Raw genomic sequence first — 22,177 nt, forward strand, 5'->3', positions numbered from 1 at the left:
TTGTCTTCATGCAACTTGGATGAAGGGTCTTGTCTTGAATTAACTCCTTGATCTTTCCCGATACGGATGTTGCATGGCTGCTTGTTGCATAATTATTCTTGCTACCATTATTATTATTATTATTATTATTATTATTATTATTATTATTATTATTATTATTATTATTATTATTATTATTTATGGGTATGGGTCTACCCCACCCATATTATTGATAATACCTTATCAATATTTCGAATTCTATCAATATTCGGGCACCCATAAAAATAAAAATAAAAAAATAATAATAATCGTTCTGGAGATACAATTGTCGGGCCTTCAGGAGATACAATTGTCGTTCTGCTGGTGATGCGGACGGCCACACGAGTCCTACTATAGCTGTGGTAGTAGCTGAGGGAATCAAGCACGAGTGCGTGCAACTGTCTGGACAGATGATAGCACACGAGTGCGTGCAACCGGGGAGGCGCAAAGCCAAGCGACCCAACTAACCCCCACTCGACCGGACGGTAGACGTACGTGGCACACGCGCCATCCATGCATCTCCTGCCCCGGCATTCGTGGCCCTCCATCTTCCCGTCCAGCTGACCAAATCACTTCTCCGCATTTCCCCTACCAACCCTTCCCGCCTAGGAGTATATATCCCTTTCCCCACACCCGTATCACCACACCGCACCAGTATCTGTCACACTCATCTCCGCCTCCAGCCGGCCACTGTTGAGCTAGCTAGTCGATCAGCCGCTTGTAACGTACGTGTAGATCAATGGCGGCGACGATGACGGTGGAGGAGGTGAGGAAGGCGCAGCGGGCGGAGGGGCCGGCCACGGTGCTGGCCATCGGCACGGCGACGCCGGCAAACTGCGTCTACCAGGCCGACTACCCGGACTACTACTTCAAGATCACCAAGAGCGACCACATGGCCGACCTCAAGGACAAGTTCAAGAGGATGTGTAAGCTCAATCAATTCCATTCCATTCCATTCTTCTTTGCCGTCTCTTTTATGACTTCTCTCGGACGATGGACACGCGACCTAACGAACAAACTATGCTTCATTTCATGTTCAGGTGACAAGTCCCAGATCAGGAAGAGGTACATGCACCTGACGGAGGAGATCCTGCAGGACAACCCCAACATGTGCGCCTACATGGCGCCCTCCCTGGACGCGCGCCAGGACATCGTCGTCGTGGAGGTCCCCAAGCTCGGGAAGGCGGCGGCGCAGAAGGCCATCAAGGAGTGGGGCCAGCCGCGCTCCAAGATCACCCACCTTGTCTTCTGCACCACCTCCGGCGTCGACATGCCGGGCGCCGACTACCAGCTCACCAAGATGCTCGGCCTGCGCCCCTCCGTGAAGCGCCTCATGATGTACCAGCAGGGCTGCTTCGCCGGCGGCACCGTGCTTCGCCTTGCCAAGGACCTCGCCGAGAACAACCGCGGCGCGCGCGTGCTGGTGGTCTGCTCCGAGATCACCGCGGTCACCTTCCGCGGCCCGCACGAGTCCCACCTCGACTCGCTGGTGGGTCAGGCGCTCTTCGGCGACGGTGCAGCCGCCGTGATCGTCGGTGCGGACCCCGATGAGTCCGTCGAGCGCCCCCTATTCCAGCTGGTGTCTGCGAGCCAGACGATTCTACCGGACTCGGAGGGCGCCATCGACGGACACCTCCGGGAGGTTGGCCTCACCTTCCACCTCCTCAAGGATGTGCCCGGGCTCATCTCCAAGAACATCGAGCGCGCCCTAGAGGACGCCTTCAAGCCAATTGGCATCGATGACTGGAACTCCGTCTTCTGGATGGCGCACCCCGGCGGGCCGGCAATCCTTGACATGGTGGAGGCGAAGGTAAACCTGAACAAGGAACGGATGCGCGCCACCAGGCATGTCCTCTCCGAATATGGCAACATGTCCAGCGCCTGCGTGCTCTTCATCATGGACGAGATGCGCAAACGCTCTGCCGAGGATGGCCACACCACAACGGGCGAGGGAATGGACTGGGGCGTTCTCTTCGGCTTCGGCCCCGGTCTCACCGTGGAGACGGTCGTCCTCCATAGCGTCCCCATCACTGCCTAGGCCAGCGCATGATCATTCATTCTCCATTTATCGTCGTCATGAAATAATCTACTACTGTTGCTGCTACACCCAAGTTTGGACTCTATTCTGTTGTATGAGGTTTGTAAGTACTAGAAGAGTAGGCGCGTTTCTTTCCTCTGTGCTACATACACCCTGTTTATTGTTGAGATCGTTGTGGTATATATGAACTGTTGATCTACATGATTGAAAGTAACCAATTACGTTTCTGATGAAACCTCAGAATCAAGCATTGATCCAATTTGACTACCCCTACGGGATAGACCTCAACAAGAAAACCGTTGAGTAACGGCACGGAGTGAATGAGTTTAGTAATTCCCAAGAAATTATTGACTCTATAGATACGGTAATATGGACAAGATAAAATTGTTCGAAGCACTCGCAGAAGCGGAAGCGCCCCTTATTTCAAAGAGAGGACTCGCAGAAGCGGAGGCGCCACTTATTTCAAAGAGAGGATGACGGGTTATTCACATTTAATTTGATGGCCACAGGCAGTGGTTGATGCGTTGGACGTTCTCTGTGTGGGCCTAGTCGTATGACAACGGCCTTCGTGAAAACACCCGTGGTGGCATTTCATTTCCACATTTGAAGAACAATCATCAAATAGGCTAAAACAGTGAGATATTTATTGGGATGGAAATAATAAGATATACTCCACCTTTTTGTCAAGCAATCGCACTTTGAGAGCCTATCAACGTCCAAGGTTTGTCGCCGCAAACCTCGAAGCCTTCTTCGCAGGGGAGCCTTTGCTCAGCCCCGCGCAGCTCTGAAACAAGAGCACCATTGGTTGATTGGATAAAATTGGTCTGCGATCATCCACTCTTGTGCTCTTGTGATCAATCGGCCTGAATGAAGTGCAATCTGCAGAAATAATATGCTCATGACTTTACCAACCAGAGGAATGCTGCACAAATTTGCTTCTTGTGTTCTGAATGTTCATGTGAAAAAAATTGTACAATGGCAACAGAAGGCTAAACAGAGAGTAGTACTAGAAGAAGCAACTCCACTACTTTTGGCGGCACTATTTCTGATTTCTGCAGTGGTTTGCCTTGCATGTTCATCTATTTTCTGTATCTCTTTTCTCATGGTGAGCAGAGACCTCACTGGTATCAGCTCCTGCAATGCGTGTCCGTGTAAATAGAGCAGCAGGCACCGTGTCACACATCTGCACATACTCCGCAATCAACAAAAGTTGTGGTGCACTTTTGCTAACTTGCGCTCACTGCGCTAGAGAATCAGCATGCACCGGAGTGAGCAATGGCTGACCGGAGAAGAAGGCTTCAAGGTTGCCAATGGTGTGCAGACACAGGTCCGACCTAGACTCCTCCGTCAACACCGCCACGTGGCGCGACAGAACCACATTCTCCATGGTGAACAGCTCCGCCGGCACCTTTGGCTCGTGCTCGAAGACGTCAAGGCCTGCGCCTGCTATCTTCCCCTCCCTGAGTGCAATGACCAGTTCTGCCTCGTCGATGTTTGCTCCTCGGCCGATGTTGACGACCACACCGTCCTTTCCTAGGGCCTCCAGCACATCCTTGTTCACGATGTGCAGTGTCGCCTTGTTCAGTGCGCACGCGACAACGAGCACGTTAGATTCAGCAGCAAGATCATGGACATTTGGGAAGTATTTGTAAGAGACTGAATCCTTAGGTTTTCTCGAGTTGTAGTGGATGACGCAGCCGAAAGCTTCAAGCCTCTTTGCAACCCGTGAGCCGATGTTCCCCAAGCCGATGATGCCAACACGCTTACCACCAAGCTGAGACCATTAAAATAACACCAACAACATTGTATTAGTTTTTAGTGCCAAAGGAATAAGAAAAAAAAACATGTCTTTGCACCATAGACATACATGGTGCCAATTACTGAATGAAGAGAGCACAAAAAAAGTGCGCAATACATGGCTTTCTGAGGAAGTAGCAGTAGAGCAGTGTAGCACGCCAATAGGTCTTAGACAACACACAAAAAAAGAGACCAACTAAACCTCTGACGATGAAGCAGAGGACATACAGAAGAATACAACCTTCGGTTCATCCCAGGATGAATGCGCTGGTTAATTCCATGCTTGTGTAAGTCATATCTTCGGTTCATACCTTTGGTTCATATCTCACAAGGAGTATGTGTAATCTATACACTAATCGATATTACCCTCATGAAGCTTGCAGCATTAAATTGCTAACTGAACCCGGACAGACATTCCCTCTCCCCTGACCCGCTCCCTCTATCTGCAGGTAATCTCCATCGATTTCCAACCTGAGTTTCTTAATCGGTACTAGAATCATAGAAGCGGTTAAACAGCAAAGATGCCGCTGCAAATGCCTTCTCAAATAATTCACTTCAGCGTCTGTAACAAGTGCATTTGCCATAAATAAATTTGGATAGAAGCTGCTCACTCACAAAATTAACTTCCCTCTGTGTGACTGCACGACACAATGGATTTGGGTTGCTTGGTATTGGAAACATTAGGATGTCTAAGAGGATAGCTAGCTGTTGGGTTTGTGATACGTACTCATCATGTTAACCTTCAGAAATTGACAAAATTGAACTGGGTCTGAGAGTCTGTGAACCCCTAATTCAGTTTGTGAACGGTCTGCTCCGACTCAAAATAATTCTTGTTTCAATCTCTCCAAGCAACTGCTCTGAATTTCTCTCAAGCTTCGAGAATCAGAAACATAATAATGTCAGTTTACAGAAAGCCAAACAGGAGGCAGGAACCGGACCTTAGATCCGAGAGGATAGTCCCCCTGCGCCGGCCAGGACCCGCGCCGGACGTAGCGCTCGGACGCCGACACGCGCCGGAGCACGTCGAGAAGCAGGCCGACGGCGTAGTCGGCCACGTCGGCGGAGTAGACCTCCCCGGAGTTGGCGACGGCGACGCCGCGGCGCGCGCACTCGGCCAGGTCGATGTGGTCGAGCCCCGCGGCCGTGCTGACGACGCAGCGGAGGGAGGGGGCGGCGTCGAGGAACGAGGCGTCCACGCGCACGCCTCCCCAGATGACCATGGCGCGCGGGGGCTCTGGCACGGCGGCGGCCGCGGCGACGAAGGCCAGGGCCGGGAGCGCCTGCCCCGGCGCGTACAGGTCAAGGACGTGGAAGCGGTCGCGCAGAGCGGCGGCGAAGGGCGCGTCCACCGGACGGAGCAGGAGGACGTGCGGCTTGGTCTCGCCGCCGCCGGACGCCAAAGTTGCGAGCTTCATCAGACTTCCCTTTCTGTTGGTCTTTCCATGTCCACACCTAACCTCAGCACCTTTCCTTTGTCTCTCCAAAAATAGTAAAACTTACAGTTAATGTAAGCTGTTAACTCTAGAAAAGGGAAATTTTTTGTTTTTCCCACTTTAGCTTTTGCCAATTTTTCATATGCCACTCTAGATTCTGATATTTCTCTTTTGCCACTATTAGCTTTTTGACAATTATCACAATTGCCATTTCGTGGCAAAATCAAAATTTCAGAAATGCTAAGTGTGGCAGTTTGCTATGCTAATTATTATGCATTAGCTGTTGATGATAGGTTGCAAGAGAGCTTTATTTTAGAAAAAGAAGAGTAAAACCCTCAATGTCTAATCGATATATATATACTCATATGACGCTTGTAGCATTATATTGCTAATTAAGACTGGAGAGACATTCCCTCTCTCTCTCTCTCGCATTACATTGTAATTGCGTAATGTGTACCCTGAGTTTCCTAATGTGTACTAGAGTCATAGAAGCGGTTAAGCAGCAAGGGTACTGCCGCCGACGCCTTCAAAAATATTCAGTTTAGAGTCTACAGCGGTTTGGACTGATGGTGATGTGGAGCTGTTACGGACCTATGCAATGGATTTGGGTTGATTTCGTCGTATTGGAAATATTAGGATGTCAACAGGATAGCTAACAGTTGGGATTGTTATGTCGATGTTAACCTTCAAGAAAGTGACAAAAAGGGAACTGTAAATCAATCATGTGTTGTCTCCACCACTTTTCTGTGATCCTAGCAATGACAGGCGTGTTAGGCTAGAAATTCCACCACACCGCTACACCACCAACCCTGTGCGTCGCACCGTCGCCGGCAAATTGACTGAAGCGAAAGCCGCCAAAACCCACAGTGGAGTCTTCCGGCTACATCCCGCAACCTTGCTAGTTCAGCTGGTGCTATCATAGTCATATTTGAAGTAGAAATCCTCCCAGATCAAACACCCAACGAAGAAGTTCCCCAATCTGATCGGATATGACCACCAGCGAGAAAGGGAGCGACTAGCCCCAACACTCACAAGCAGCCCGCCTGCGCCCCATCCAGGCCAGATATGCTCCCTCTCTCTCTCTCTCTCTCATTGCAATTCTTCCTCAACTCTTATTCGAATTGAAAGGGTTTTAATAATTTAATAAAATCAATTTTTTAAAGAAAATAAAAGACTATTTTGATTCCTATATAAGTCTTATGCAGTACTAGAATATCACTCCCTCTTGTCTTTTTTACTCCACATAGAAGATTTGTTTGAAATCAAATGTATATAGAGAGTAAAAAGGGCCGGAGGAAGTTTTTTTCCCTTGATGTTCTGCTTCGTAATCTTCTTGCTTATCATTAGCACATCTTTTGAAACTTTTCTAGAAAGAATCCACTTCTCTCAAAGGATGGAACATTTTGGGCAGTGTGCCAGAGATAAAACGTGTGATGGCCGGCCTGTATGCAGAAAGTGCAGGCGCACAAGTTTAGGGGAGAAGTGAATTTATAGGTTAGCCCATACCGTCTTGGAGTAGCACCTGCCACATGGTATGAGCTCTAGGACATTCCGATTGCATGCACATGCTCCGGCCAAGATTGAACGTCGAAATAACAATACTAGCAAACGTTGAAATGGAAGAGCAGAAGTACAGCAACAAACCGATTGAAACTTGCAGACACGACTGACTGACTGACTGACTGACCGACTGACTGGATACATGCAAACCGGAGACATGACACACTCAAAAGTGCAAGCCGACGGCGACGGGGCACCTCCACCGCCACGCTCCCTCCAACGGCGAGGCCATCAGGATTCAGGAGTGAGGCCTCGCCATCAGGATCCAAGTCCGCCGCCATCACCTCTGCCCTCCTAGACCGACGGCGAGCCTGGCGAGCACATCCGGCGCGAGGCACGTGTCTGGTCCACTAAGGGCATGGAGCTGCAGGTGTGCTGGCCATTCCGTTGAGAGGGAAGAAGGACCAGACCACACGCGGGATGCAGACCGTGCCGGTGACCCCGGGCGCTACGGCGTGGACGAACTCGGCGCCCTTCTGGACGTAGTCCACGAGGAGCTGCTGCAGGTCCCATGGGGTCAGGTGGACGGTCTCAGGCTCCGGCGGCCGTGAGCTCTTCGGGAAACGATCTGGACAGCGCCGCCTTCTATTTTTGATCGCCGGATGAGCGGTGGCCACTATGGAGGATGTGAGTTTGAGCTCGATCGTTTGTGTTCTGTGGGTTGGGGTGGCCGGGTTGGAGTACTGTATATATTGAGGGAGGCCATGTGAGCCATTCTTCGTGGAGCACGAGCGTGCTTCAGTAAACCATACAAGAAAATTAGTAGCATGAGCGTGTCCCAGCACAACGGCAAAGATCTGGAGCACATGTGTATAGAAAGCACATGAAGAAAATAAGCAATTACTAGCACAGATCTGGAGCAGATGAGCACAAGCGCCATGTGCTCCGGCATGTCCGGCCGTTCAAATCAGAGATGCCCCTTCTGGTCAGATCGAGGGGTAATCTGTACTACAGCATATATCCGGCAAAGCACATGATCCTATCATTGTATATATATATATATATATATATATATATATATATATATATATATATATATATATATATATATATATATATATATATATATATATATATAGTTGTTAGTTGCCGATATGTTACCATTCTGTAATTTGTTGTACACGATTTCATCAGATCAGATTTTTTTTTCTCTTAACATATCCACATTAGCTAAATGACGGTCGAATGAATTTTAAATTGGGGTCAGTCGATTTTGAGAGTTCGCCGGAGGAAAGGAAGGAGAAAGAAAAGGCTCGCCAGAGGGTTACTCCATCATCTACATTAGGGTTAATACCGGACACGCGCGGGGCTAGATGGCCTGGGCCAGCGGCAAGACCGGCGAGGCTAAGCGTGAGCGCTGCCGGCTGCGAGTGATGGCCGCAGGCGGATCGGCCGGTAGCCTGTGTGGCAGCCTGGGAAGAAGAAGAAGAAGCTGGTGGAAGAAGAAGGCCTGTCCACTGTTTGATCTGCATCCAACGGACAGAATCAATCGACTTGGCCAAATTTGAAAATCGAACGACTGACGTGTAGCCATTCCATCCCAAAGTGAGCTCTAGCAGAGGCATTCGTATCCAGATAATTTTATTACTTTATTACAGCAACAAACTTGACGCTGGGCATCAGGATTATCACTAGTTTTACTACAGCACACAAGATACGGCATTTTAAACAAGATAAAAGCACCGGAACCAGCAGGCTCTCCGTCGGCGAGGGCAACACCTCCGCTCCGGCGCCATCATCTCTCAGCTGAGCTCCTAGACGGACGTGCTCATCAGCTCTTCGTCGGCGACGAGCCTGGCGAGCACATCAGCAGGGAGGCACACCTCCAGTTCCATGCCGCCGGCCTCTCCGCCGGCCTCGAAAACCGTGATCAGCCCGTCCTCCTTGTCCCCCGGCCCAGTCCGGACGCCCACCGGCCTGCCCCACCCAAAGTCGTTGCCATACACGTCGAACCGCGGCGAGCCGCTCATCATCACCGCCGCAGGATCCCCATCGCGGCCATCCACGCCCACGTGGCTGAAGCTGGGGTTTCGAGGCCAAGCCGCGAGCTCGGCCCTCACGCTCGCCTCGTCGACCGACGCCACGGCGCGGTTCACGAGCCACGCCGTCCGGCCCAGCCGGCCTTCGCCCAGGATCTCGCCGACGGGGTGCCTGGCTACTCGCCTACTCCACTTGTCAAGGCGTTGCCCATGTAAGACTCCGGAATGCCCTTCACCCGCGCCCGGCATCCCACGGGGAGCGTGAGCTTCGCCTCCACGTCCGGCCCCAGCACCCGGGCGCGGCACACCGCTCGCCATAGGTGCGCGAGCACGGCCTGCAGCGAGGAGATGGGGGCCGTGGCCGTGGCCGTGCCGGCCATCTCGGCGTTCGCCTTCGCCTTCAGCTTCTTTATGCTCTCCGGGGAGAAATGGATCGAGCATTCCTGCACCGGCGGGTACTCGAAAGGCGTCGCCATGTCCTGCACCTTGGCGAAGGGAAGAGGGATCGGCACGGGGCAGCCGTCGGGGAACCACCTCTCGAGTGCCGGCGCCGCTGTGGATATGTCACTCTTGTTTCGGCTGATCTCCGACCACGTGTTGAAGAGGTCCCAGAACGTCGTCCAGTCGGCGGCCGCGTGGCTGAGCGACATGCCGACGAAGACGCCGTCGGCGAGCTCGGTGACCTGCGAGGCCAGGAGCGGCCGGCTGGGGTCAGCGGCCGCGTCCGTGCTGAGCATCCCGTTGAGAGGGAAGAAGGACCAGACGACGCGCGGGATGACGCGGAGCGGGCCGGAGATGTCGGCCACGGCGACCCCGGGCGCCGCGGCGTGGACGAACTCGGCGCCTTCGTCGCCGCAGCGGAGCGAGATCGTCAGGCTGTCGGCGCTGCCCGCTGGCGCGACGGCAAAGCGGCCGGCAAGGGGGTGGAAGCGGCCCAAGGCGCGCGCGAAGGACGACGCGAGGTGTTCGACGGCGTGCATGCCGGCCGGAGGCTTGGGCAGGAGGACGCCGTTCTGGCTGTAGCCCATGGTGATCCGCCGGAGATCCCATGGCGTCAGGTGGACGGTCTCAGGCTCCGGCGGTGGTGAGCTCTTTTGATACTCCGGCTTGACCATGCGCCGGGAGATGATCTGCACACCGCCGTCTTCCATTTTGATCGCCGGATGAACAGTGGCCTCTATGGAGAATGTGAGTTTGAGGTCGATCGTGCGTCTTGTGTGGGTTGGAGTGAGGGGTATATATTGTGTGGAGTGGAGGCCTTTATTCGCCCATGTGGAGCACGAGCGTGTGCTTCAATATAACCATCTCTATCACTATCTCTTATGTTATCACCTCCCGCCTATATACCCAACCCTGCTTTTTTTTGGGAAACTTTCAATCAATTCATTATGTCATGGCAGTATAAAAAACACAGAAATAACAAAACATTCATGTTCGTGAACCATCCAACAACGACTACAAACACTGAAGCGAACTATAGGCATTGCCGCCGTCATCGTCCATATGTCACTAGAGTTGGGCTAGACTTATTATGATAGACAGTCAAGAAGTCGTCATGCTGAGACCTCGCGGGACCAGCACACTTAAACGGCACTCGTCGCCGATGAAGAGAAGTACATGCAGACACACAGATGGAAGATGAACCTCTCCGTGGAAAGCCTACCCCTTCCACTCCACTAAAGGAAACACCGCCCACTTTCAGTTATTATTTACTTTTTTTTGCGGGGTCAGTTATTATTTACTTGTGGCCTCTTGTTCCCTAGTTCCATTACTTTCCGTTACATTTGCTCTTCAACTACAACTATCTCAAGTCCTGCAGATACCATACTAATCAATTCACTCAAGACTAGTGACACCTTGATTTTTCAAATTCATTTCAGATTTTTCAACATATCCTTTGCGTGAGAGACGATGTTCTTATCGACTACTAGGCACCTACGAGCTTAATCTTGGATGCGTGCATGTGAAAGGAGAACCAACAAATACCACAGAGCACATACCAAATTCGAAGTCGTTTTGCAGCCTGATTTTATTATTTATAGAAGATTGTCAGACTAAAACGTGGCACAACTGAATGATTGGCAGGAACTAAGATCAACGACCACTGTGCCTGAAAATCCTCTCTGCTGCTGCCTCTGTCCTGACTGTCGCTGCTCATTTTGAGATCTTGGCGCTCAGCTCCCGGACCAGCTTCGCGGCGACCATAGCCGTCATCCCGTCGACCGTGTCGCGCTGCGGGTTGAACTCCACCACATCTCCGGCGACGACATCGCCTTGCAGATTCTGGAGGATGTTGAGCACGTCGCGAAATGAGAGGCCTCCCGGCTCGATATGAGACACGCCAGGAGCGAATGCGGGGTCGAGGCAGTCCACGTCAACGGAGACATACACCCCCTTCACACCTTCCCCAAGTTTCTGCCAAAAGCAGTGAAGAACAATCATTCAAGAAATTCATATCATTTTGGTGATAAAGTATTCGACTGAAGGAGTACAGGAAAGAAAAACACAAGGTTACTACTGCACATTGTGTTGAATTAAAATGAGCAAAGAATGGTCTATGATGAATTTTGAATACCAACAGAGGTAGATAATACCAAATGAAATTAATAGGAAGAACTGAACCATAGGACACATCAATATGAACTGTCCTCGTGATAAAATGAATAACTGACAAAGACAGACATGTATGAAATGATGTGGTTTATGTTAGTGAGTTACCAGATTCTCAAGCTTCTCCCGATCTCTGGAGAAGGTGCGCATCTCATACTGTTCCACACCAAATCTCTTCCCTTGCTCACGTCCTTCTTTGGTAATTGATCTAAGTCCAACCTGAAATGCATCAAAATCAAGGTAAAGATGCAGAAGCAGGGTAGAAGCAGAGTTGCACACTACTGACTGCAGAGCACCAAAAGGTTAGTCCAGGGACAGTACAAAAAAGTTCTAAAACTCCCAGCCGGTAAAATCTTTGTAACACCTTATAACCATTATTTCAACCTTGATACAACTTATTGATGTTAAATCATCATAAAATGTTTTGCAACGAATAAGTTACCAACATGTTTCATTTGGGATTCAGAACTCAGACATGAAAAAACAGAGTTACCTGCAAAAGTCGCCTCGCATAACCTCCTTCCATTATTCTTGCAAATGAAGAAGCGTGTGAGTAAGTGTTGCCTTCAAAACAGTCATAGATATCTGGATGTGCGTCAAGATGAAGAATGTCAACAGGTCCGCCAAGCTTTTCAGACACAGCCCTAACAACTGGATAAGATATCGAGTGATCGCCTCCTAAGACCAACGGCCTAAGAGGATCCTATACAACAACGTGTCATAGTTAAATATGTGAAGATCTTCAAAAATTATTCTGCTTCAGCTTAGATAAGAAATCCCAGCAAACTTCACCAGATTCTGATGTTTTATAATACAGTACTGAAATGTTTGGATATGCTGAAAGAAAAATTCTGAATCAAACACGATGGGACACTATATATACTTACTTCGTCCATTACTGTTTTGACAGACTCGCTGATTACATGCATCAATCTGTCATCTTCAACACCACAGTCACGAATCTCTTGTATGGGGACATCACCGACATCAGTTAGCACCCTTGGATCATTTAATTCCTTGCCTGCATAGCATGAACTCCATAACTGTTTCTTTGATAAATGTCTCTTGCGTACAAGGTACTAGCATGTTGATAATATTAAGTTTACCTTCTTCTGTGCTAGAGTTGGTGCTTCCACACCAAATGGCCTCCCTTATGCGAGGAGGAGCAAACGCAGGCCCCTGCAAGAAAGACGAGTTGTGCCCAAGGGGTACTCCTAAGAGTGTTGCAGAAGCTTTGACACCGCCCATAGCACGCAGCAGCTCGCCCTACATCCAAACATGAGTAAAGTCAGGACTCAGGACTAGTAGAATTCTCATAACTCATAAGTGTGTTGTATTCTAACATGAAGCCGTAACCTAGCCGCAAACTTATCCCATTTCACTTATTAGATCACGTGGTAGGAATGTACAACTGTTGTAAACATCAACAAGCCTAGGGTTTTAATGATAAATTTGAACAAATCAAGCATTTCCTAAAAGAAGCAGGGGGAAGTTACTATTTGAACATAACTTTTGCCCAACTCCCTTTGCCTTTTTTTCAGGTGTGGTATTAGTACAGAAGTTCTATATAATAGACCAGCTGCCTCAAAGAAGGAACACCAGAGTAAACTATGAAGGTGCTAGATTCCAGCTGAGAAAAAGCTTAACTGAGGCCATGTGCATGTGACCAGCTTTGACCATATCTTACTCCTAGTTATAGTCTAAATAAAACAATTAGGCTTAGTCCTCAAAAGACTCGATCGTCACATGAGTACCAAACAACTCCCGAGAACAGTTTATTACTCCCTCCGTCCCATAATGTAAGACGTTTTTTGACACTGGTGTCAAAAAACGTCTTACATTATGGGACGAAGTGAGTAAAAGATAGCCGACGGTGTTTCTTAATGTTGAAATAAAAATTGTTTCGGTCCAGTCCAGGTGTTTCACAGAATTGTGATGTGGGACATCAGGTCTGCTACTGTATGAATGTGTGCCTTTCCCCATTTCAGAAGAGATGATACAGGTGTTCTCCCCTGTTTGCTGTAAAATGTTCTCCCCTGTTTATTTCTGAACCATTACTGTAAGCTGACCAAATTGCAGTGTATCAAGGGGGCTGTAACTCTTCAGTAGATAATTAGTAGTACTACTGTGCTAATCACGTGCTTTGAGAGGATATAAGAACCTGTATTCCCATCAGCTGATGCGAAATAATGATAAAAGAAGATTCAAGAAAAAGGAAAGGACACGAGTCGATTCGATCCGGACTGACACAGACCTTGATTCTCCACCCAAAAAAAGGAACTTTTTCTATTTAGTCAGTCAAGTCAGTCAGTGGCACGCGTGCAATCCGAATCGCGCCGAATGGAATGGAATATGCAGAAAAAATCCATCCAGCGCCGGTGATTCGGGAGATGGGGAAAGAAGAAGAAAAAAAGAGGAGAGGGAAGGGGGACCTTGAGCTTGGCGCGCTCGCGGATGAGGGTGAGGGAGGCGTCGATGACGCGGCTCTGGCCCCGCTCCAGCGCCTCCGTCGAGATCCTGGCCGCGCTCAGCCGCTGGATCCACCTGGCGGCGCCCGTCGCCGCCGCCGCGCCGCCCATCGCCGAGGAATCGTCGAGGGGTGGGACGGAGGACTGGAGGAGGAGGCGGAGACGGCGAGAGAAGGCAAGCGAGCGAAGCGGCTGCGGGGAACTGAGAAAGGAAGGAAGAGACGTGACGAAATGCCAAGCGAGTGAAGTGCACGATACCTGTTTTTCTACTAGAAGATTCATATGCCCTTTTAGATGTTCAGAGATTGCAAAACACTCGGCACAATATACAAGATGCATAGATAAGCGTGCCGAAATACTTCGGGCTCACGAGGTCTTAAGTTTAAGACCCGGCCAATCATGCTAGGATACATAGACCAAAGGCAGCGACAAGCCGATAAGTATGTTTTGCCGACTGGTTCTACCGCCACGGATGAGAACTGCGGACCATGAGAACGGTGTGTGATTGTCGTAGCGCTCTGAATTGAGATTTTGGTGGCTGGTGACATTCCTCCCTCAGTCACCGTCACGATGTACGATGGTGACCTTCATTGCTCGCAGTTCTTGGTGGCAAACTGGCTCCTCCTGTCGCCACTCGGTTGCATGCTTGTTTGAGCTTGGTCTTCACTTCCATCGCATCTCACGTCAAGATTGTGTTGCGCATGTAGTCGTTGGGGTCGTCACATTTTGACATTGATTTGGTGATGCTTCTCAAGTACTGACCTCAAGCTCTTGGATGAAAACCCGAGGTGGGACCTTAATTAGTTATATCTGGCAATTTTGATATTTTTGTATCCTTGCCTTGCTGAAAGCAGTGTTTGAGTTTAAACAGACTTGATCTTTAGGGTAAAAACCCATGATTTGGCCTTCAGTGGTTAGATCTTACAAGGATGATACTTGAGAATTGTTTTTATATTTTTTGAAGACATTGTTGTTGAAGAAGCGGCCCATGGCGCAAAATGTTTTTTTACCGGTGCCAGGATTTACCGGTGTGCAATCCACCATCCGTTAGTTTTATCTTTTATCAAGATTCGTGCAGTCTAACAAGTATAAAACATGTAGATTATTATACCACTGAAATACACAAGTGGAACCCATTGGTGTGCAGCTTTTTGCAAGTGAGAGTGGGTGTGGATCGCTGCATGCATTCTAACGTGTTCTCTCTCCCCAAAACAAACTAGTTGTATTTTATTTCATGGTCACATTTCGAATGGCTAATAACTTATGAACCATATTTCTATTTGTGAAATATTTTATATATTTGAATTCTTGACGCTAAAATCTGTAAAACAAGACCAAACTTGAGTATGTTTCACACGAGTTTCAGAAAACTCATTCAAAAAACTATTTCACTCATTTCATTAGACATATTTTACTCACTCCAAACAAACTATTTTACTAATTTCAGAATACATATTTCACTCATTTACAAAACACATTAGATTCACCCATAGAGAACTGATTTCACTCATAAAAATATATAGATTTTAAAACTACGTTTCACTCGTTTCAAGAAACTAATTTCAGAAAAATATATTACACTCACTCAACTGAAATACTATATTTCTTGTTTCAGAAAACTATTTCATTCATTTCAATAAACTATTTCACTCATTTCAATTCACAAATTTTACTCGTTTAAAAAAATATCGGTTAAAAAACCATTTCACTCATTAAAAAAAATAGCTTTCACACATTTCAGGAAACACATTACTCTCATTTGCAATACTAATCTCACTGCGAATTTATGTAATATATTGAAATGTATTCCGCTCATAAAAATATTAGTTTCAAACACCGAAAAAATAGTTTCACGGCAAAAATTGGTTTTATTTCACTTTTATTGAAATAACTTATTTCACTCATTTCAGAAACACACTGCATCATTTACAAAATATAGATTTCACTCATTTCACTGGTTTCAGAAAACACAGTACACTCATTTTCAGAAAACGTATTACACTCATTTCACTAGTTTCCAAAATAAGTATTTCAAAAAACGTATTACACTCATTTCACTCATTTCTGTAAACACGTTACAGTCGCTCAATTGAAATACTATATTCCACTTGTTTCAAAAAATTGATTACAGTCATTACAAAAGATAGATTTCACTAGTTTCAGAAAACACATCACAGTTACTCCATTGAAGAAACAGTTTCGCAAGCTGGAATATGAAACTCATAAAGAAAACTATATTCTGGAAAGTGGTTTCAATCATTTCAATAACTGATTTCAATCATTTTGAAAATTGTAATTTGAAATGAGTGAAATTATTATTTTGATATGATTGAAATAGTAAAAATTAAACTAGTTTAAATATACTCAAGATTGATCTCATTCTAAGGATCTTATGTTCACGAATTTGAATATATGAAAATTTTCAATACTAGGACAATGCTGTAAAAAATATTGGCCATCTAAAATGTAAACAAAAATAAAATGCATGAGTTTGTTTGAGAGAGAGGAAAGATGTTGCATGCATGCGTATATCCCACTGCAAAAAGTACTGCTTCTCCTGACATGGGCCCTATTAATCTAACATTGATTTGACTATATACAAAAGATTAACTATCATAATACATGGTTATACATATGAACGGGTCCTACTTAAACACAGATCGTAAAGCATGTAAATGGTGGATGGTTCGCCGGTAGCTTCCTGCACCGGTAAAAAGAGCTTTCTGTCCCATGGCGCGCACGAAGGATGACGCTAAGGTGTTCGACAACGTGCACGGCGGACGGGGGCTTAGGCAGGACGACCCCTCCTGGATGTAGTTCACGGTGATCCACTGCAGGTCCCATGGCGTCAGGTGCACGGTCTCAGGCCCCCGAGGCGGCCAACTTTCATTTTGATTGCGCTAGATCGTGCCGTGTGGCTTGGGGCGTGCGCCGTGCGGTATATATATATTTGGGGAGCACGAGCAAGTTAAGATCTTCTCATCGTTCTTTTATTTTTTGTCTCTTTTTGCGAATAACCACACCGTACAATGAGCATACAAACGAGACATTTTTTTGAAATCCGTGGTAATGAGAAACCAATCTACTACATGTACTACACCTCGGCTCAATCTTCAACATAGTACACGCGAACCAATCCGTGGTTCAATGGTTGGAAAGATAGTGATATCCCAGCTCACCAGGGTCCAACTCCTAAACTTAATATTGATGCTTGCATCCTTCTATATTTATTTTAAGACATCCATGTGTGTCTTCAGTGTAATAAATATATACATAATAATAAAGTCATTAATGCTTTTAGTAGTACGTCACCTAAATTGCCCTCAAAATTACAAAATATTACCCACCGATGCCATCAATAAGTGACAAAAAAAAAACTCCACACAGGGGAATCCCCCGCCTGGGCCGGCCCACGGAGTAGGGACCTCCTATACTCCACTTTGCGCGCTGGAAGAAGACTCAACATGCCCGTTTCGGTCGACCTATGTGTGGGCGGCCTGTTTTTAAATTTCATTCTTTATTTTCATTTTTTATTTTATCTTTTTGTTTTTTATCCTTTAAATAATTTGGTACTTAAAGAGTTCCAAAAATAAAAAAAGAGAATTTTCAAATAAAATGTTCAATAAATCATAAAATGTTTGTGGATTCTTAAAATGTTCGTAATTTTCTTAAAATGTCCGCTTATTCAAAAAAGTTCGCAATTTTTAAAAAATATTTGGGATATCAATAAAATGTTCATGATTTTTTAAAAAATTTGTGTATTAAAAAGTGTTAATGAAATTGAAAAAAATGTTCGACAAAATGTTATAGGTGAGGTGGCAAAATGTTGTCATGGCCTTAGGGACTATGGTTTTTTTTTCTCCCATTGCAACGCACAAGCCCTTTTACTAGTAATATAAATGTTCTTCGTGGTTCCTGTCATACAATGGCGGCGACTGGCACAGGGGCAATTATCTGCTGCTTCCTTTATTGTAGATGTAAACGCTATTTGTCACTGTTGCTGCATTGTACCTTTGCTGGCCTAGGTCATGGGCCAATCTTGGCGCTGCTACTACTGTCATATGCCTCACAGTGTTGGGATGCACTAACGTGTGACTTAGGGCACTTCAAAGCTGACCCGTAAATGTCTTTAATGTATGTCCATTTTTATGTTCGGACGTGGTCCGCAGAGATGATGCGGGAGGGAGCCATCCAACACTAATTATAAAGTATCCGATTGGGAAGAGAAAACGTAGATGGACGCCATGCATGTGATGTGATATTTGTGATTTAGTGTTCGGTTGGGAGTAGAGAGAGGAGAGGAGGACCATGCATGTGCGGTTAGTAGGAGAGAGAAAGGAGAAGGACCATGCATATGATCGGTCAAGTGCATGTCCGGACTCTGGCAAAGCCCGCCACATTTGTCTCTTGGAAACCGAAATCTATATGTCCGGAGTACTAAGCGGACGTATAAAGGTTATAATTGGATGATAAAAGTGATCTGGACAGTATGGTCTAGACATATAGTAGAGTTTTGAAGGTTCGCTTTGGAGATGCCCCTACACAATATCACCATGGCAGACATGATAGTAGCATGCAACCGGATCATCATGACATGAGCGGCCAGTCTCACAGATCAGACAGTGTACACAACCATCGTGTTGGAAGGCATGAGCAGACACATCCGTGCATTAGAATTCCAAATAATAATATTACATATATTTTATTGATTTGATGGACAAAGAATATAACTTAATATCTATGTGAATTACAAAATATAAGCAAGAAATAAAGTATTAAATATATTTCCTTTATTTAAAATTAAAGTTATAGGGTTTAAACATAAAATTATAACTAGTAAAACAGAACATAATATTAAAGTTAAAGTAAGTTATAATGCGATTATAATCTAAGTAGAATATAAGTTGTTGAAGAACAATAGGATATTCGAAAAGAAAAAAATTAATACCATTTTAAATGAACATACACCAATAGTTACTTTGTCTCATATAGCGAGACAATTGGTAATTATGCCCCAAAAATATCATCTTTTTTACATGGTAGAATATAAGTTTATTGAAGAACAATAGGCTTATCAGTAACCGATGAAATTTCTTCTCTGTGTCTAAATTTGTTGAACGGCTTCTTTTGTAGCTCAATTGCTAGGTGTTTTGTTTAGGTGCACATGCCACGGGTGAATCTATTTTTTTGGGAACACAGTACATAAGCAGTAGCTCATATATACGCGGCGTGCACTTTCTATGAACACACACATGCATAATCTACTCCTATGAGCACATTTGAGAGACTGGTCCGACACATCATTTTGGGATTGACGAAGTCACTTCAATCATCTCGTAGTCAACAGAAATGTCTCCTCCGACTGAACGCACCATCACCGGATGTCCTGAAATAAATTCAGGATAGTGAGAGCACCAAGATTAGAACCCTGAGGGGCTTGGGATATCACTGTTCTCCTAACCATCAAACCACAAGTTGGTTCGCTCATGAACTACTTTATATCCAAATTGTTGACATCAACAACTAAGATACGATACTGTGATACTAATATTTGGCGTGTCACAACTGTTTAACTCAAGAGCAAAATATTACGTATAACACACGAAAAAATATGTCTAAATCATAATAAAAAAATTGTTCATTTTTATTGGTCATGTGCTATATTTTTCTGAGAAGAAAACAAAAAATTTGCTTTTATTCATTTGGTCGACCCATTAGCGCCCGTCACCAAAGTAGAAGCAGTCAGACTTGGAGTTTCTGCTGCGTGTGACACAAACTCTGCAGTTTTTTCCATTATATTAGCTAGAGATTGACAGTCTTTGTAAATGCTCCTAATATTTATGCTGTTTCTCGTGTGGGAGTATGGAGGATTTCATGGAGTTTGTTGATGTCATCATGCCTGGTGATGGGTAATGGAGGAGGGGGTTTTGAGCCATTGGGTTAGTGAATTGGGGTATTTTGTCTTTCATTACAACACAGGGGCATTTGTGCTACACAGGGAAAAAAAATATGATAAGATGTTTTTCACATATTTGGTTCACTAAATTCGAAAACACATCATATTTGTTTTCTTTGTTGCAACGGGCATATGTGCTAGTAACATCTATAGCTGGAGGAATCTGGATGTAGACATGATCAGAAATTTTGAAACATATTATCCACTTTCAATACACTCTTTTTTAGGAAAAATAATACAGTAGACTTCCATTGTATATCTGAAATTCTGAATGGCAAACTCCTTCGACGCATTGGTGCACCATGCACCTACCATCGCGGATCAGTACGTCGGCCCTCCTACCACCGCGGCCATCAGCTCTTCGTCGGCGACGAGCCTGGCGAGCGCATCAGGGGCGAGGCACACCTCCAGCTCCATGCTCCCTGTCCCTCCGCCGCCCTCGTAGACCGTGACCATCCCGTCCAGCTTGTTCCCGGCGCCGCTCCGGACGGCCACCGGTCTGCCCCACCCGAAGTCGTTGTCGTACACGTCGAACCGCGGCGAGCCGGTGGCCACCATCGCCGCAGGAGGATCCCCACCGAACTCGGCAGCGTACTTGAAGCTGGGGTTTCCTGGCCACGCCGCGAGCTCGTCCCTCACGCTCGCCTCGTCGACCGCAGCCACGGCCCGGTTCAGAAGCCACGCCGCCCATCCCAGCCGGCCGTCGCCCAGGATCTCGCCGACGGCGGCCCTGCCGACGGCGCCCGCCACCGCGTTGCCTAGGTAACCCTGCGGCATGCCCTTCACGCGTGTCCGGCATCCGACGGGAAGCGCGCACGACGTCTCCTGGTCCGGCGCGAGCCCACGGGCCCGGCACATTGCTCGCCATAGCTGTGCAAGCACGGCTTGCAAGGAGGAGATGGTGGCTGTGCCGGTGGCCATCTCGGCGTTCGCTTTTGCCTTCAGCTTCTTCACGCTCTCCGACGAGAAACGGAGCGAGCATTCCTGCACCGGCGGGTACTCGAACCGCCTGGCGATGTCCTCCACCCTGGCAAAGGGGAGAGGGATCGGCACGGTGCAGCCGTCGAGGAACCATCTCTTAGGAGGTGGGGCCACCGTGGAGATGTCTCCGTTGGCGGCGGCACGGCTCCGGCTGATATCCGACCATGCGTTGAACAGGTCCCAGAACGTGGTCCCGTCGGCGGCGCCGTGGTTCAGCGACATGGCGACCACGAGGCCATCGGCGAGCTCCGTGACCTGCGCGGCCAGGACCGGCCGGCCGGGGTCGACGACGGCGTCGGCGCCGAGCATCCCGCTGAGAGGGAAGAAGGACCACACCACCCGTGGGATGACGTGAAGCGGGCCGGCGATGTCGGCGACAGCCACCCCGGGAGCCACGGCGTGGACGAACTCGGCGCCTTCGTCGCCGCAGCGGAGCGAGATCGTCAAGCTCGGCCGAGGTGACGGCGCCCCGTCGTCGTCGGTGGCCCCCGGCGCGACGGTGAAGCGGCCGGCGAGGGGGTAGAAGCGGCCCACGGCGCGCGCGAAGGACGACGCGAGGTGTTCGGCGGCGTGCGCGCCGGGCGGAGGCTTGGGCAGGACGACTCCCTTCTGGATGTAGTCCACCGTGATCCGCCGCAGGTCCCATGGCGTCAGGTGGACGGTCTCGGGCTCCGGCGGCCGGGTGCTCGTTTGGTAATCTGGCTTGACCGTGCGCCGAGATACGATCTGGACTGCGCCGCCTTCCATTTTTGTGTTGCGAGGAAGCCGGGTACTCGTGAAAGAAGGAGAGGGCACAGGCGCTAGTGCCCGTCTCGCCCGGCTGCGCGCACGATCCGCATGATGCCACACCGGCCGCGCACAGGACGCGCTCAAACGCATGCTCGGATCGCCCCGGCTGCTTTGCAACCAACTCCAACAACCTGATCCTATGGGATGGACTACGAGGCACACTCACGCGCCAACGTAACACACGCGAACGCATGCACGCACACGCGCCGGTCACCGGAGCAGAGTAGCCAAACTGTTATTTTGCGCTCAACCGTGTTTGTTGTGAGGCCATGGGTTGGGCGATATAAATAAGAGAAAAATCCACTTTTCAACCCTGAACAAACCAGGCTTGATTTACAAGCCTTATCTTCGAAACCGGTCGAATTGCACCCTCAACTTACCAAAAAGGTTCAAAAGACAACCCTGGTCACGGTTTTGAGCTGGTCAACCAATCTTGAGACCGAGTCAGACTCTTCCTTCCACCCCCAAGCGGCCAAGCCTCTGCACTACCTCCAACTCTTCGCAACTTCATATCCTTGACGGTTGTGTGTGGCCTTCGTCGGCCTGAG

General features: G+C 47.8%; 4 protein-coding genes and 1 pseudogene across 4 annotated transcripts; 1 reads left to right on the forward strand and 4 right to left on the reverse strand.

Annotated features, from left to right (window-relative positions):
- The first annotated feature begins 673 nt into the window (after positions 1 to 673).
- Positions 674 to 2,270, forward strand: LOC119361861 (chalcone synthase 2). The gene is made up of 2 exons (XM_037627017.1): positions 674 to 944; positions 1,059 to 2,270. The coding sequence occupies exons 1-2, from the start codon at positions 758 to 760 to the stop codon at positions 2,054 to 2,056; spliced, it is 1,185 nt and encodes a 394-aa protein (XP_037482914.1). The 5' UTR covers positions 674 to 757; the 3' UTR covers positions 2,057 to 2,270.
- Positions 2,271 to 2,976: 706 nt separating this feature from the next.
- LOC119361862 (glyoxylate/hydroxypyruvate reductase HPR3-like) lies at positions 2,977 to 5,297 on the reverse strand. Its single transcript, XM_037627018.1, has 2 exons — positions 4,792 to 5,297; positions 2,977 to 3,830 (listed from the first exon to the last, which is right to left on the reverse strand). The coding sequence occupies exons 1-2, from the start codon at positions 5,266 to 5,268 to the stop codon at positions 3,294 to 3,296; spliced, it is 1,014 nt and encodes a 337-aa protein (XP_037482915.1). The 5' UTR covers positions 5,269 to 5,297; the 3' UTR covers positions 2,977 to 3,293.
- A 3,175-nt stretch (positions 5,298 to 8,472) lies between these two features.
- Positions 8,473 to 10,012, reverse strand: LOC119366879 (annotated as a pseudogene).
- Positions 10,013 to 10,822: 810 nt separating this feature from the next.
- LOC119361864 (arginase 1, mitochondrial) lies at positions 10,823 to 14,148 on the reverse strand. Its single transcript, XM_037627019.1, has 6 exons — positions 13,868 to 14,148; positions 12,542 to 12,701; positions 12,323 to 12,456; positions 11,929 to 12,138; positions 11,544 to 11,654; positions 10,823 to 11,240 (listed from the first exon to the last, which is right to left on the reverse strand). The coding sequence occupies exons 1-6, from the start codon at positions 14,012 to 14,014 to the stop codon at positions 10,980 to 10,982; spliced, it is 1,023 nt and encodes a 340-aa protein (XP_037482916.1). The 5' UTR covers positions 14,015 to 14,148; the 3' UTR covers positions 10,823 to 10,979.
- A 5,796-nt stretch (positions 14,149 to 19,944) lies between these two features.
- LOC119366880 (uncharacterized acetyltransferase At3g50280-like) lies at positions 19,945 to 21,691 on the reverse strand. The gene has a single exon (XM_037632569.1). The coding sequence runs from the start codon at positions 21,585 to 21,587 to the stop codon at positions 20,181 to 20,183; it is 1,407 nt and encodes a 468-aa protein (XP_037488466.1). The 5' UTR covers positions 21,588 to 21,691; the 3' UTR covers positions 19,945 to 20,180.
- Between the last annotated feature and the right edge of the window lie 486 nt (positions 21,692 to 22,177).

This window comes from Triticum dicoccoides, chromosome 2B (genome assembly GCF_002162155.2).
Source record: "Triticum dicoccoides isolate Atlit2015 ecotype Zavitan chromosome 2B, WEW_v2.0, whole genome shotgun sequence".
Classification (NCBI taxonomy): domain Eukaryota; kingdom Viridiplantae; phylum Streptophyta; class Magnoliopsida; order Poales; family Poaceae; genus Triticum; species Triticum dicoccoides.

What these genes read in the sequence shown, in the direction of transcription:
- LOC119361864 (XM_037627019.1), bottom strand. Translation starts at nt 14,014, where the DNA reads ATGGGCGGCGCGGCGGCGGCGACGGGCGCCGCCAGGTGGATCCAGCGG. An exon ending in GCGAGCGCGCCAAGCTCAAG is followed by an intron (nt 12,702 to 13,867) that starts GTCCCCCTTCCC and finishes GTTTGGATGTAG; the next exon opens with GGCGAGCTGCTGCGTGCTAT. An exon ending in CAACTCTAGCACAGAAGAAG is followed by an intron (nt 12,457 to 12,541) that starts GTAAACTTAATA and finishes CATGCTATGCAG; the next exon opens with GCAAGGAATTAAATGATCCA.
- LOC119366880 (XM_037632569.1), bottom strand. Translation starts at nt 21,587, where the DNA reads ATGGAAGGCGGCGCAGTCCAGATCGTATCTCGGCGCACGGTCAAGCCA.
- LOC119361861 (XM_037627017.1), top strand. Translation starts at nt 758, where the DNA reads ATGGCGGCGACGATGACGGTGGAGGAGGTGAGGAAGGCGCAGCGGGCG. An exon ending in GGACAAGTTCAAGAGGATGT is followed by an intron (nt 945 to 1,058) that starts GTAAGCTCAATC and finishes TTTCATGTTCAG; the next exon opens with GTGACAAGTCCCAGATCAGG.
- LOC119361862 (XM_037627018.1), bottom strand. Translation starts at nt 5,268, where the DNA reads ATGAAGCTCGCAACTTTGGCGTCCGGCGGCGGCGAGACCAAGCCGCAC. An exon ending in ACTATCCTCTCGGATCTAAG is followed by an intron (nt 3,831 to 4,791) that starts GTCCGGTTCCTG and finishes TAATGGTCTCAG; the next exon opens with CTTGGTGGTAAGCGTGTTGG.